The sequence below is a fragment of the Coregonus clupeaformis genome, chromosome 8, assembly GCF_020615455.1.
Source record: "Coregonus clupeaformis isolate EN_2021a chromosome 8, ASM2061545v1, whole genome shotgun sequence".
NCBI classification, from domain to species: domain Eukaryota; kingdom Metazoa; phylum Chordata; class Actinopteri; order Salmoniformes; family Salmonidae; genus Coregonus; species Coregonus clupeaformis.
Window position 1 is genome coordinate 815,001 of NC_059199.1, and position 14,979 is coordinate 829,979.

Here is a 14,979-nt window from a genome sequence, read left to right on the forward strand (position 1 = left end):
TGTCTTCCGGTCTAGTACTCTAACCCCTGTCTTTTCTTCTTATAATTAGACCTTGGATTCAGCCATTGGATTAATTGTGTGATCAAACAGATTTGTCTTGTTCTTAAAGTGCTGAGCATACTGCTCTGGGTGTACTGCTCTGGGCATACTGCTCTGGGCGTACTGCTCTGGGTGTACTGCTCTGGGCGTACTGCTCTTGGCGTACTGCTCTGGGCGTACTGCTATGGGCGTACTGCTCTGGGCGTACTGCTCTGGGCATACTGCTCTGGGCGTACTGCTCTGGGCGTACTGCTCTGGGCGTACTGCTCTGGCGTACTGCTCTGGGCATACAGCTCTGGGCGTACTGCTCTGGGCGTACCTTTCTGGGCATACAGCTCTGGGCGTACTGCTCTGGGCGTACTGCTCTGGGCGTACCTTTCTGGGCATACAACTCTGGGCGTACTGCTCTGAGCGTACCTTTCTGGGCATACAGCTCTGGGCGTACTGCTCTGGGCATACTGCTCTGGGCGTAACTTTCTGGGCATACAGCTCTGGGCGTACTGCTCTGGGCGTACTGCTCTGGGCATACAGCTCTGGGCGTACTGCTATGGGCGTACCTTTCTGGGCATACAGCTCTGTGCGTACTGCAGGAGAAAGAACAACCAGAACCACAACAGTGGAGGTTCTTGGACATTCTTCTGGATCTCTTCACCTCTTGTTTTTCTATCCCTCTCTGTTAGGCATCATCAAGCTTAGCAGCGGCAATTATGCCCCCCTCTCCCTCCCCCTTCCACCCCTCTTTCCCTCACTTCCAGCGTCAACATTCATCGACACAAAAAGAAAGCCTCTAGAATTCAGAACAGTTCGTCCAATCGATTCCTACTCTCCCTTCCACTTGCATCCCCCTTCCTCTCCAAGCTTGTAATTTGTCACCTAGCAACCGGACAGTCCACTAGCTGTTGTTTCATCCTGAGCCTGTTTATGTCTCGTGTACAGGAGAGACATTAACCACTTCATTGTCACCACCTCTTGTCCTCATTACATTCTAAAGTCCTCTCTCTCTCAATTACACAGCCACAACACAAATACACACTAAAACAATACAAAATACAAATACATTACATCCAATAATATATCATTCTAACAACAACAACTTATTCATAATAAAAACACTGTTGTCTTACATATGAGGAACCACAGATAACTCATGTGCACAGGTTTGGATAGATTTGAGCCATGTTTTCAATGTAAATATTAAAAGTGGGCATTACATTCCAGTATATCGTAGCTCTAACAGAGAAGGCAGATTGACCGAATTTACTGTGTCAAAGGGACAACGCAATCCCCTCTAGTTACCGCCCTTGTTATCCTGCAGGTGCTTTCCTTGAGCATGATATGCTGGCATAGGGGTGGAGTTGTAAGACCATGCAGGATCTTAAAGACAAGGCTTGCATCTACATAATGCTTAAAGCTGTCCAGACTGAATAAATTATGTTTGTGAATGATGTGACAATGGTGGTAACTGTTTGGTTTGTTATCAAAAATGTTAAGTGTTTGTTTGTAGAGTGATTCAATTGGTTTCAGAATAGTAGTGCCCGCTTGTGACCAGCATGTGAGGCAATATCTCAATGCATATATAGTTTGGCGACCTCCAGAGGAAGGTAAGGTCTTATGAACTTAAAGATGGATAATCCAAACTTGACCGTGTTTACCACCTTCTTCACATGTTTCTTAAATGTCAAGTTGGAGTCCAAAATGATACCTGAAGTTAGACACAACTTTTAGATTCTCCCCATTAACTAGAACAGCTTGTTGGGAAGAATCAATGGATTTTTAAAAAGATTTTTTTAAACAGTCTTGTCGATATTTAAATTAAAAAAAGAATCAGTCATCCATTTAGAAATGTGTACCATAGCTTCAGTTAACTTGTTAACAACTTGCTGTCTGTTTTTTGAGTGTACATACAGGACTGTATCGTCTGCATACATCAGCATGTTAACTTGTGGGCAAGCAAGTGGGAGATCATTTATATAGATGGTAAACAGAAGGGGGCCTAATATTGACCCTTGTGGGACCCCAATGTTATAGTAAAGAGAGTCCGACTGAGTGTCCCCCAGATGAACCCTTTGACTTCTGTTTGTCAGATAGGAATACATCCAACTAATGGCTTCAGTGGACACATTAAGGGAGGACAGTTTGGATAGGAGGACCTCATGATTCACAGTATCAAAGGCCTTTTTAAGATCCAAAAAGACTGTGCCGACTTCACCACCTATATCCAGTTTAGATTTAATGCAGTCCAGAAAATAGCAATTGGCTGTTTCGGTAGAATGGTTAGTTCTGAATCCAAATTGCATTTGATGTATGGAGTTGCCCTGATTGAGGTGATCAGTCAGATGGTCAGCCACCCATATTTCGGCTACTTTTGCTAAGACTGGAAGAATGCTTGTAGGTCGTACATTTTTCCACCAGTGTTGGGTCACCAGATGTTAAAACAGGTATCACTGCAGCAGACTTCCAAGCATTGGGGAAAATCCCATATTTGATGGACAGATTAACAAGATGTACAATAGGGGCAATCAGGTAATATTTGTGTGTCTTCAGGAATACAGTGTCTAGATCAAATACATATTTTGTTCTAGAGCTCCTGAAGAAGCTGATAATACTGTCCACTGATGACGCTGAGATTTCAGGAATTCTGAATATTGGTTTAATATTATCCATGGGAGTGAAAACTGTGGTCTTGGTGGAACATCTTTGAGCATGTGGGGTAAGAGTTGGGTGAAATGGCATGTGGTGTAAGAGTTGGGTGAAATGACATGCGGTGTAAGAGTTGGGTGAAATGGCATGTGGTGTAAGAGTTGGGTGAAATAGCATGTGGTGTAAGAGTTGGGTGAAATGGCATGTGGTGTAAGAGTTGGGTGAAATGGCATGTGGTGTAAGAGTTGGGTGAAATAGCATGTGCCTATGTATGACAATGACTTTGAATCACTACTCAATATTACATTTACATTTTAGTCATTTAGCAGACGCTCTTATCCAGAGCGACTTACAGTTAGTGAATACATATTTTTTTTATACTGGCCCCCCGTGGGAATCGAACCCACAACCCTGGCGTTGCAAACGCCATGCTCTATCAACTGAGCTACATCCCTGCCGGCCATTCCCTCCCCTACCCTGGACGACGCTGGGCCAATTGTGCGCCGCCCATGAGTCTCCCGGTCGCGGCCGGCAATAACAGAGCCTGGATTCGAACCAGGATCTCTAGTAGCACAGTTTGCACTGCGATGCAGTGCCTTAGACCACTGCGCCACTCAGGAGTAACTCATTAGCTATCATCCGCATGACGTTTGCATAACATCCCATGTTTGTAATCTCTCGTGGACAGATTAAGCGAGATTTTTGTTCTGGGTTAACTGAGTTGTATTTTGTATGATTCTGAGCGAATGCTAGTGCATATACTGTCATATTTGTGGGTGTGCATATTAATATGACACTTTAACTTACGTGTGTATGTGTATGTGTGTGTGTGCATTCACATACATTAACATCTTCACCCTTTCCTACTCAGAAGAGCCCGTCTTTACCACTAACAGCTCTGTCACTACCTGTCATGTTTATTCATGTCCTAGTTTGCATCTTACAGCCATTTTAACCAGACCTATAATTACATTACAAATCTCTAGACCGTTAGAGCACACTCAGACAGGTTGCAGGTAGCATCTTGGGAGATACACAAACGGGGGAGGGGAAGAGAGAGAGAGAGAGAGAGAGAGAGAGAGAGAGAGAGAGAGAGAGAGAGAGAGAGAGAGAGAGAGAGAGAGAGAGAGAGAGAGAGAGAGAGAGAGAGAGAGAGAGAGAGAGAGAGAGAGAGAGAGAGAGAGAGAGAGAGAGAGAGAGAGAGAGAGAGAGAAGAGAGAGAGAGAGAGAGAGAGAGAGAGAGAGAGAGAGAGAGAGAGAGAGAGAGAGAGAGAGAGAGAGATAGCGGAGGAGAAACATCTACTTAGACATTTTGTTGTGTTACAGCCTGAATTTAAAATGAATTAAATGTAGATTTTGTGTCACTGATCTACACACAATACCCCATAATGTCAAAATGGAATTATGTTTTAGAAATGTTTACAAAAAATTTTAAATTAAAAGCTGAAATATCTTGAGTCAATAAGTAGTCAACACTTTTGTTATTGCAAGCCTAAATAAGTACAGGAGTACAAATGTGCTTAACACGTCACATAATAAGTTGCATGGACTCTGTGTGCAATAATAGTGTTAAACATTATTTTTAAATGACTACCCCATCCCTCAGTCGAGTAGTGATATTCAACCACAGATTCAACCACAGAGACCAGAGAGGTTTTCCAAAGGTTCATAAACAAGGGCACCTATTGGTAGATTAAAAAAAAAAAACATTTAAAAAACAGACATTGAATATCCCTTTGATTATGGTGTGGTTATTATTTACACTTTGGATGGTGTATCAATACACCCAGTCACTACAAAGATACAGGTGTCCTTCCTAATTCAGTTGCTGAAGAGAAAGGAAACCTCTCCGGGATTTCACCATGAGGGCAATGGTGATTTTAAAACAGTTAAGAGTTTAATGGCTGTGATAGGAGATAACTGAGGATGGATCAACAACATTGTAGTTACTCCACAATATTAACCTAATTGATAGAGTGAAAAGAAGGAAGCCTGTACAGAATACAAATATTCCAAAACATGCATCCTGTTTGCAATAAGGCACTAAAGGAATACCTTTGACCTGAATACATTTTAGTCATTTAGCAGACGCTCTTATCCAGAGCGACTTACAGTTAGTGAATACATATAGTTTTTTATACTGGCCCCCCATGGGAATCAAACCCACAACCCTGGCGTTGCAAACGCCATGCTCTATTAACTGAGCTACATCCCTGCCGGCCATTCCCTCCCCTACCCTGGGCCAATTGTGCGCCGCCCATGAGTCTCCCGGTCGCGGCCGGCTGCGACAGAGCCTGGATTCGAACCAGGATCTCTAGTGGCACAGTTAGCACTGCGATGCAGTGCCTTAGACCACTGCGCCACTCAGGAGACTATAATACAAAGCATTATGTTTGAGACTATAATACAAAGCATTATTTTTGGGCAAATCCAACATAACACATCACTGAGCACCACTCTCCATATTTTCAAGCACGGCGGTGGCTGCATCATGTTATGGGTATGCTTGTCATCGGCAAGGACTATGGAGTTTTTTTTAAATACAAATAATAGCTAAGCCCAGGCAAAATCCTAGAGGAAAACTTGGTTCAGTCTGCTTTCCAACAGACACTGGGAGACAAATTCACCTCTCAGCAGAACAATTACACAAAACACAAGGCTAAATTTACACTGGAGTTGCTTACCAAGACGACATTGAATATTCCTGAGTGGCCTAGTTACAGTTTTAACTTAAATTGTCTTGAAAATCTATGGCGACTTGAAAATGGCTGTCTAGTAATGATCAACAAACAACTTGACAGAGCTTGAATAATTTTAAAAGAATAATGGGCAAATATTGTACAGTCCAGGTGTGCAAAGCTCATAGAGACTTACCCAGAAAGACTGAAGGTGATTCTAACATGTATTGACTCAGCGGGTTGAATACTTACCTAATCAAGATATATTAGTGTTTTATTTAATAAAATGTTAGAATTTTTCTTCCACTTCGACATTAAAGAGTATTATGTGTAGGTCGTTGACAGAAAAAATTACTATTAAATCCATTTTAATCCCACTTTGTAACACAACAAAATGTAGAAAAAGTCAAGGGGTGTGAAAACTTTCTGAAGGCACTGTACATGTGCCTCATACAACCAAATAGACAATTAAATACAAACATGATATATACAGTGGCTTGTGAAAGTATTCTCCCCCTAGGCATTTTTCCTATTTTGTTGCCTTACAACCTGGAATTGAAATGTATTTTTGGGGGGTTTGTATCATTTGATTTACACAACATCCATACCACTTTGAAGATGCAAAATATTTTTTTATTGTGAAACAAACAAGAAATAAGACAAAAAAACAGAATTACAGCTGCAAGTCTCTTGGGGTATGTCTCTATGAGCTTGGCACATCTAGCCACTGGGATTTTTGCCCATTCTTCAAGGCAAAACTGCTCCAGCTCCTTCAGGTTGGATGGGTTCCGCTGGTATACAGCAATCTTTAAGTCATAACACAGATTCTCAATTGGATTGAGGTCTGGGCTTTGACTAGGCAATTCCAAGATATTTAAATGTTTCCCCTTAAACCACTCAAGTATTGCTTTAGCAGTATGCTTAGGGTCATTGTCCTGCTGGAAGGGGAACCTCCGTCCCAGTTTCAAATCTCTGGAAGACTGAACCAGGTTTCCCTCAAGAATTTCCCTGTGTTTAGCGCAATCCATCATTCCTTCAATTCTGACCAGTTACGCAGTCCCTGTCGATGAAAAACATCCCAATTTCATGATGCTGCCACCACCATGCTTCACTGTGGGGATGGTGTTCTCGGGGGGATGAGAGGTGTTGGGTTTGAGCCAGACATAGCGTTTTCCTTGATGGCCAAAAAGCTCACTTTTAGTCTCATCTGACCAGAGTACCTTCTTCCATATGTTTGGGGAGTCTCCCACATTCCTTTTGGCAAACACTAAACGTGTTTGCTTATTTTTTTTCTTTAAGCAATGGCTTTTTTCTGGCCACTCTTCCGTAAAGCCCAACTCTGTAGAGTGTACGGCTTAAAGTGGTCCTATGGACATATACTCCAATCTCCGCTGTGGAACTTTGCAGCTCCTTCGGGGTTATCTTTGGTCTCTTTGTTGCCTCTCTGATTAATGCCATCCTTGCCTGGTCCGTGAGCTTTGGTGGGCGGCCCTCTCTTGGCAGGTTTGTTGTGGTGCCATATTCTTTCAAAGTTTAGGATATTATTTTATAACCCAACCCTGATCTGTACTTCTCCACAACTTTGTCCCTGACCTGTTTGGAGAGCTCCTTGGTCTTCATGGTGCCGCTTGCTTGGTGGTGCCCCTTGCGTAGTGGTGTTGCAGACTCTGGGGCCTTTCAGAACAGGTGTATATATACTGAGATCATGTGACACTTAGATTTCACACAGGTGGACTTTATTTAACTAATTATGTGACTTCTGAAGGTAATTGGTTGCACCAGATCTTATTTAGGGGCTTCATAGCAAAGGGGGTGAATACATATGCACGCACCACTTTTCCATTATTTATTTTTTAGACTTCTTTTCATTTCACTTCACCAATTTGGACTATTTTGTGTATGTCCATTACATGAAATCCAAATAAAAATCAATTTAAATTACAGGTTGTAATGCAACAAAATAGGACAAATGCCAAGGGGGATGAATACTTTTTCAAGGCACTGTACATACAGAACAAGCAAACACACACCAACCACATGCACCACACACACACACACACACACACACACACACACACACACACACACACACACACACACACACACACACACACACACACACACACACACACACACACACACACACACACACACACACACACACACACACACACACACACACACACACACACACACACACACACACACATACACACACACATCCCAAACACACACCCCTCAGTAACCTTATGTTGAGCATCTTCTGAGTCCATTTGATGCCTTTTGTGATCAACTATAAGACCATTTTAATGTGAGTTATGTACTCTATTCTAGGAGTAGTGCTCTAATCAATTAATATTCTGCTCTACAAAACTCATTACCCTCTCTCAATTACCTCAGGTCTAATAAAAAATACTTGCCATTTTTTCCAGCCAATAGGATTTATCTCTGTCCCTTTTTATAACTGACTATTACTGGCTAAATTGGAAGTTTATATTTTATGAGAGCGGTCATCAGTCTTACAGCTCACTAGTTCTGTGTAATAAATCCACCCAGACCAATGCCACAGTGGGCCTTGTCGGAGTCTGCCAACCATTGATCTTTTTCCCAGCCGCACTAAAATGTTTATCCGGGTTGTGACAGTTTAACTATGTCCATTGTGACATGTATGTAAAGATCAAACCCCTGATAGCCCCATTTACGGCTACTCGGTCAACACAATCTGGCTCTCATCTCATTTGCTTCTGGACCTTAGTGCTTTGTCACTTTCCCCGGACTGGGGAAATTCTCTCTTCTCTTTCCGCAATTGGAGGGCTACATGGTGAAACTATGCTAATAGGTCTTTCACAGTCTTTTCCCCACATTAATAATGTATGTCGAAGAAGCTAGAAGCTAGTGCAATGTAAGCGCCTGAGACAGCGCTTTTAAAAAATGATGTGTCTGTTCTTGTTTACACGATTAGGAGTTTAATCCCCCATCAGCAAACAATGGCCGCCGCCGCCTCCTTCCTGCCTCCTTGTCCCACATGAGTCAATTACAGACAGGGAAGGCAAGGGCTGACGAGGGCCTTCATGCCACAGCTGAAGGCTTTGAATATAGGGAGGCCTTGTTGTATAAACCCCCTGGCAGGCTGAGACAGGGCAGGGTAGGGTGAGGGACGTGTGTTCCTGTCTATGTGAGAGACAGTTATTTTTCTGTCTGTTCTTCTCTTTCTCTCTCTCTCTCTCTCTCTCTCCCTCCCCCTCTCTTTCAATCTCCTTGGATCTCTGCCACCCTCTCTTTCTCTCTCTCTTTCTCCCTCTCTCTCTACAGGTTCATAAAGGTTTTAGTGAATCTCAGATCGTTTCTGAGGGTGTTATATTAAGCTTTACCTCTTTCTTTGCCTTCACTTCCATTATTTAACATGCGACCATGCTATGACATGCTTATAAGTGAAAGGGGGAGTGTTGGTCTGGAATGTTTGTCGAAGAGCTCTATGCCAACTTTGGTCAATTCAGGGTGTGAACATTACTTTTTGTATTCTCTCTCTCTCTCTCTTCCAAGACGTTGATGAAGGGATGACTTCTCTTTGTCCCTTTTTATGTTCCTCCAAAGATCATAATTTTCCCCATGCATTCCTAGACTGTCCCTTCATGTAAGAGCTTCGTAGAGATCCCAGATAAGTTCAGGATTCAGACATCAAACGCCGGAGGGATCTGAAACCCCACACACATCATATTTAATCACGCTTCTCACAAAAAAATATGATTCACATAATTGCTATCTGCCTGTGAGACAAGGACACAAAGTCATTGTCACCTTCGTAATTTGTCTAATTTAATAAATCATTGTTTTGCGTCCCCAGTCCCTTTGAGTCCCTATCAAGTTATGGGCTTGACGTATCAGTTGATGTGTTTTGGGATGATTAGAGACACAAGCGCTTTGTGGGTCTTTGACGAGGCAGAGCGGCATACATATGCAAATTTCACACCCACTGTTGGAACTTATTTACCTAATTAATGGATTAACATAAGTCATTAGCAGCAGAGCGGAGATGCTCGACACGGCTTAACGTGACCCGGATCGAAAAGTGGGCGGCCATTTTCTTTTTTGACTAACCCCACTGGCATTGTGGACCTCAGATGTGTGGCTGCTCCACTCTTATTCACTCCCACACATATACACGCAAAGTAATCCGTTGGGCACATACAGAGCAAGTGACACAAAGCTGTCCTATGCCCTCAACGCAGGCACTAGGGTGCATGTTTGCATGCAAGCATTAACCTAACGTAGCAGGCGTAGAAAGAATCCTGAGCCGAGTCCCCACTAACCGTTTTTCAGGGGAAATGGAAGTTAGGTTAAAAATACTCTGTCCCTGAAAACCAGGTGTTAGCGTTTTCTGGCGACTCCTCATAGGCTATGCAAGCATAAACACACACACACACACACACTGCATTGTATTTCATTTCTCTATCTTTATACTTTCTGACACAAAGTTGTGAGATTGAATATGCCAAGTGATAGAGGTAAAGTCATCTAATTAAAAGCTATACTTTCTCCACTAATTGGGAATTAAGGTTAAAATCAGGCTTCATACAGGCATCACGACAACTTGTGAATTCAAAATTGGGTGCGTATATTCATTGTCATTATTCACAGTGAATTGTGAGGAAAAGACAGACAACTGTTTGCCATCAAGCACATATAAATAGTTGACTCCTAAAACAGTGTCCATTTTTTGTTTGTTTCTCTCCCTAGGGGCAGAGGATATGGGTATTGGTTGTTTTGGAAGTGAACTTGAATAACTGAATATCTCTCTCTTTCAGAGGAGGCAGACTCAAGGATACTGTATGTACAAAATGAACAAAATGTATTTAAATCCCTTTCTTTCTTTCTTTCTTTCTTTCTTTCTTTCTTTCTTTCTTTCTTTCTTTCTTTCTTTCTTTCTTTCTTTCTTTCTTTCTTTCTTTCTTTCTTTCTTTCTTTCTTTCTTTTTTCTTTCAATTATTTATTTCTTTATCTCACTCTCTTGCTCTCTTTTCTGCTTCAAATATGCAATAAATGTCATTTTTGTTTAATTGTTCTTACCCCATTGAAATTGAATAGCCCTAACTTTCTGATTATCATTGTCAATACTTCTATCCTTAGTCTCTTAGCCATTTTAACTATTGTGGTAATTTTGATCATTTACATTTTGTTATGTTTTTTTCTGGCTTCTCCATACTCCATAAACTGGCTCTTGCACAAGATCTAGAGAAAAGAAACTTGAGAGAAAGTTTGCTTAGGAAAATATAACCTGTCAAGCATTCGGAATATGATTGGCCACACCCTCTGCAGTGGAACACCGATTCTAACGGAGCTTGTCCCTCCTACCAGCCACGCCCACATTCAAGACTAGCCTATCAGAAGTGGTTACTACTAATACTGAACTGCTTTTCCTTCATTCCCTTCCGCACTCCAAAACAAGCCCCGCCCCCAATCTGCCCCTACCCCTCTATGTGAAAATTGATTTGCTAACTCTTGTCTTTTTACTAACAACAAGCTTCAGAATTCTCCAATGTATTATTTTATTTTGTGATTTGGTTTTCCTTTTAATTTGTACAACTAACATTGTGTCATTCACGGAATGTGAGTCATCTGTTCTTTTTTCTACTTAACTTGCGTACTTACATACTAACAAATATAATGATATTGTTTTATCTCTTTTATTTTTGGAAAAACCCTTTAATACGAAAAGATGAACTTTTTCCAATTACTTTCTTTATTTCTTTATTTGGAAGATTTGTATGATATTGAAAAAAATAAAAATAAAGCCTATTTTATTTATTTTTGGACATTTCAAGGATTGATTGGTTGGTTGATTATCGCCTACTCTTAAATTAACCTGTTTTTTTCATTGTAAAAAAAAAGGCGAAATCAAAAAATATATATATACAAAAAACATGTTTTGAAGTTTTAAACTTTGAGTTTAAGGTTTGTCATTCTTTTTTTTTGCTTTCTCCTCCCCCTGTTTTCTCCTGAAGCACGCAGGCATTGGACACGCTATGGTAAACAAACTGCATTATATGGTAGATATCATTCTAATTGTCTTTACTTTGGTTTGCCCTGGGTTTCCGTTACTTCGTTCTATTCCGTTTGCTCTTACTGAAAATACAAACTTCCATCGATTCCAAGGTAGCTGAAAACAATCACCTCTCTATTTGTCTTTATTTTACTTCTATGTCCTTTTCCGCTTTTTACCATCCAATACCCCTCCCGTCCTACAAAAATAGAACCTATCCACTGAAAGAGGTCTGTCCTAAAATTATAAATGTAACGACAATTTAGAATTGTTTTGTTACTTCGATTTCCCCCCTTTTCTTTTCTCAAACACTATCCGTATGAAGAAATAAAGAATAATTTTCCAAGAAAGATAGCAACTTCTGAATTGACTACGACAAAACCTATCCTAAAAAATTACTTTTCCGTTTTCTCCCCTATTTGTTTTCTTTCAACAAGCGTCCTTGAAGTGGACGTACACAGCGGACTCCATTGACAGAGAAATACCCCTACTTTTACAACCCCAGTGACAGGTAGTAAGAACTCAGGCTATTTGGATAATATTCTACTATGTCTGATGCTAGATACTCTATATCTTTAATGTTAGAAAGTTTTAACATTTGTTAGTCTACATAAACAGTATGCTATTCATCTAAGCTAACCTAGTTGACTTTGAATTGACAACGAAAAAATATATGCAAAAACATTTGTCCACGGGTTCTGTCGAGAATTTACTGCAGCAAATGAATATATCCGGAAGTACAGCTTATAAAACTGCATTGATTCTGTCCTCATTTTATGAGGGTAAGAAATAAACTGCAGCTGCATAAAGACTACCATTTTGATAGTTTGCCACAGGTGAGGCTGTGTGTGCCAAGGCCTGTGGTTCCTATTCAAACATTAATAGAGTTCAGGTCCGTATTGAAACCTCCTGATTAGGTGGCAGAAACAAGGCCGTAAAGAAGGGCCTCAAATGAGGGCTCGATCCCATTAGAGACCTACAGTGTGATTTAGGACTGGGCTGGATCAGCTCTGAGCCCATACCTGGACTCAACACCCACACTTAATTCAATGCCATTGTGTCTGAATGGTAAATACTGTCCCCTTGTCCGCCACTAAGGTTTTCTTTTGTATAGCCAGGCTTTCAAGAGTCAGGACAACAGGACAAGTCAGGAAAGTGTTGCTGCTGGTTTGCTAAAGGAAATGGGGAAAGTGATTTATTTCTTAGAAAGGAATAGAATAGACTAAATAAGAAAGGAGAGGGGAAGAGGCTGGTTGGCGTAAGAATACTGATGTGGATGTTTTGTTAGAAGAAGTTTTGGTAATCCATGGCAATTCCTTCAAAAATAGCCCCAGAAGGATGTTCATTGCTTTACATGTTGAATTACAGCATTGCCATGCGCTAGTGGAAATGACTCAATTAACACTAGGCCCTAGTTGTTTGTAACCCCACAAAAAAACAGCTGTAAAATTACGTTCAAATTTACAGTACATACCTTTCTTTGATGTATAAATTAGAATTAAGGACAGTAAACTGCTGATTTCATGGATCTTCTTGTATTAACACATGCAGGCAACAGGCATCTATAGTGGAACAGAAAAAGAAAGGGATTCTGTTCTGTTTGAGCTTTCCGGGTAGCCGTTGTTGCTTAGTTTCTTACTTCCTGTCACTGGATTTGGTTCCACCCCCCCAAATAAAAAGTGGGTTCTGCTCTCCCCACCAAACTTATACATGGCATGTAGGGACATCTCTTGGAATGTCTCGACTGTGTCCGATCTACTGTCTCCATCACTAACACTAACTCTGTTACCTCTCAGTTTACTGGCCTCACCCCCTGCATGTAAGAGTTGACCCCCTTTTCTTTTGGTTGTTGTTTTTTGATAAACCAATTACATTAAAGCATATATGTATATGCATATATCATGGCTATTATATATACATACATATATCAATCATTATAATAGTATCCGTGTGGCCACGTAACTCTCTAGCAACCCTCTTTTATTTAGGGTTTTCTTTTGATCCATTTTTATTTTATATAACTTACTAAAACGAATAATACGACCTCACTCCTTACCTTGCTAGGAAAAAAAATAAGAAAAAATGAACAAATAAGTGTGGGAATGGCTTTTCATTTTCTAGGTGACTAGAGGAGGGATGCCTAAAGTAAGTGGGCTTTGTGAGCCAAACATCACAACTACACCTGAGTGGGAGTGGAAGCAAACTGTATGGGACAGGAGAGCCTACTGTATAGCAGAACAAAAGACCAGCCTGAGATCATTGTTATTCTAGCCGGTTATGGGTTTCATAACTACTGTAAATGACTCAATCAATCAGACTACACTGTAGGCGTGTGTTCAAAGTCACTTAGTGGTAATGGGTGTTTATACCTGTAAGAGTAATTAAAGGAACATGGAGGGGTTGTTCATAAGCTACTGGCACCTGCTAGTTATTAGCACATGCACAGAAATAGATGGCGATTAAGAGGTATAATAAAGGAATTTCATAAAGCTCCTAGATCGAACAATTTGAATGTTACATTCACCCCTCTATTCACCGTTGACAGTGGAATTCCTATTCCCTCACTTAGATTTTCCAGTTCTTTAATTCCCTCTCCATTTTCCGTTGAATACATACATTTGTGGTTGTCACATCGATTTGGTCCCTCATCGTACAGTGCCATTCCTTTTGGTTTGGTCCCTCATCGTACAGTGCCATTCCTTTTGGTTTGGATCATGCACCCTGTTTGCATGTTGTTTATTTGGCTAGCATCATAGACATCTGCATCCTACCCAACAAGGGTGTCTTTGCTGCTCTAGCCCAGCCCGTGCCAGTCTGCACACGTGTCTAGATGGGTATTCTTTCCTTTGGCGTTCTTGACCTAATATCACCCTTAAAACCTCATAGCCTTTTACTTTCCCATTCGTCTGGTGTAGTAGTGTTGCCCTCTGCAGTTTGGGTTTTCCTTTTCCCATTGCCGCCTCCTCTCAAAGTGATTGTGTTTGGGTTTTTGTTTGATTGTTGCCTCTGTTGGTTCATGTGTTGTTTTTTTTGTCCGAAGGACTGATCCTTTAACTTTCCATTTTGGCATCCTGTCATTCAGTGCATGGCTCATGTCCTCCTAATTAGCTTGGATGGAATCATTTAGTTTCTTCTGATCTGGTTGGACAAATCAAATTGCAGAGGACATTAAAGACGCCTCCTAATTGTTTTGATACTACTACTCCTACTACTACTACTAAATTTACTAAAACAATCTGTTACTAATACTACTGTTTGAATCAAACCTGTATGTTATAACTGTACTAACAACCATTTTTGTGTCTGACTCTCCCCTACTTACTAAAGTACTAACCGTTCACCCTCCAACTCCTTAACTGCCCAACACACAACAAAAGCTCCCTCTCTTCATACTTTAACACTTGTGAATGATCTCAAAAGAGTTCCCCCTGTCCCTCCTGTGACCCCTTGAGCTCCCTTTGCACCCCCCTCTCCTGGATTAGCCCTCAGAGCGAAAGGCTCCATATTGATGGCTGAAGACTTCAGGATTAGGATCTTTCACAATAAATTCAGTCACTGCTAGTTGTCCAGTCCAGCTGCCTG

General features: G+C 41.1%; 1 protein-coding gene across 1 annotated transcript in view; it reads left to right on the top strand.

Annotated features, from left to right (window-relative positions):
• The window catches only part of LOC121571120 (neurexin-2), a 712,543-nt gene that overhangs the window by 214,968 nt on the left and 482,596 nt on the right, over nucleotides 1-14,979 (top strand). The window contains 1 exon segment of the mRNA XM_041882424.2: nucleotides 11,360-11,383. Within this exon segment, the coding sequence (XP_041738358.2) occupies nucleotides 11,360-11,383 (24 nt within the window).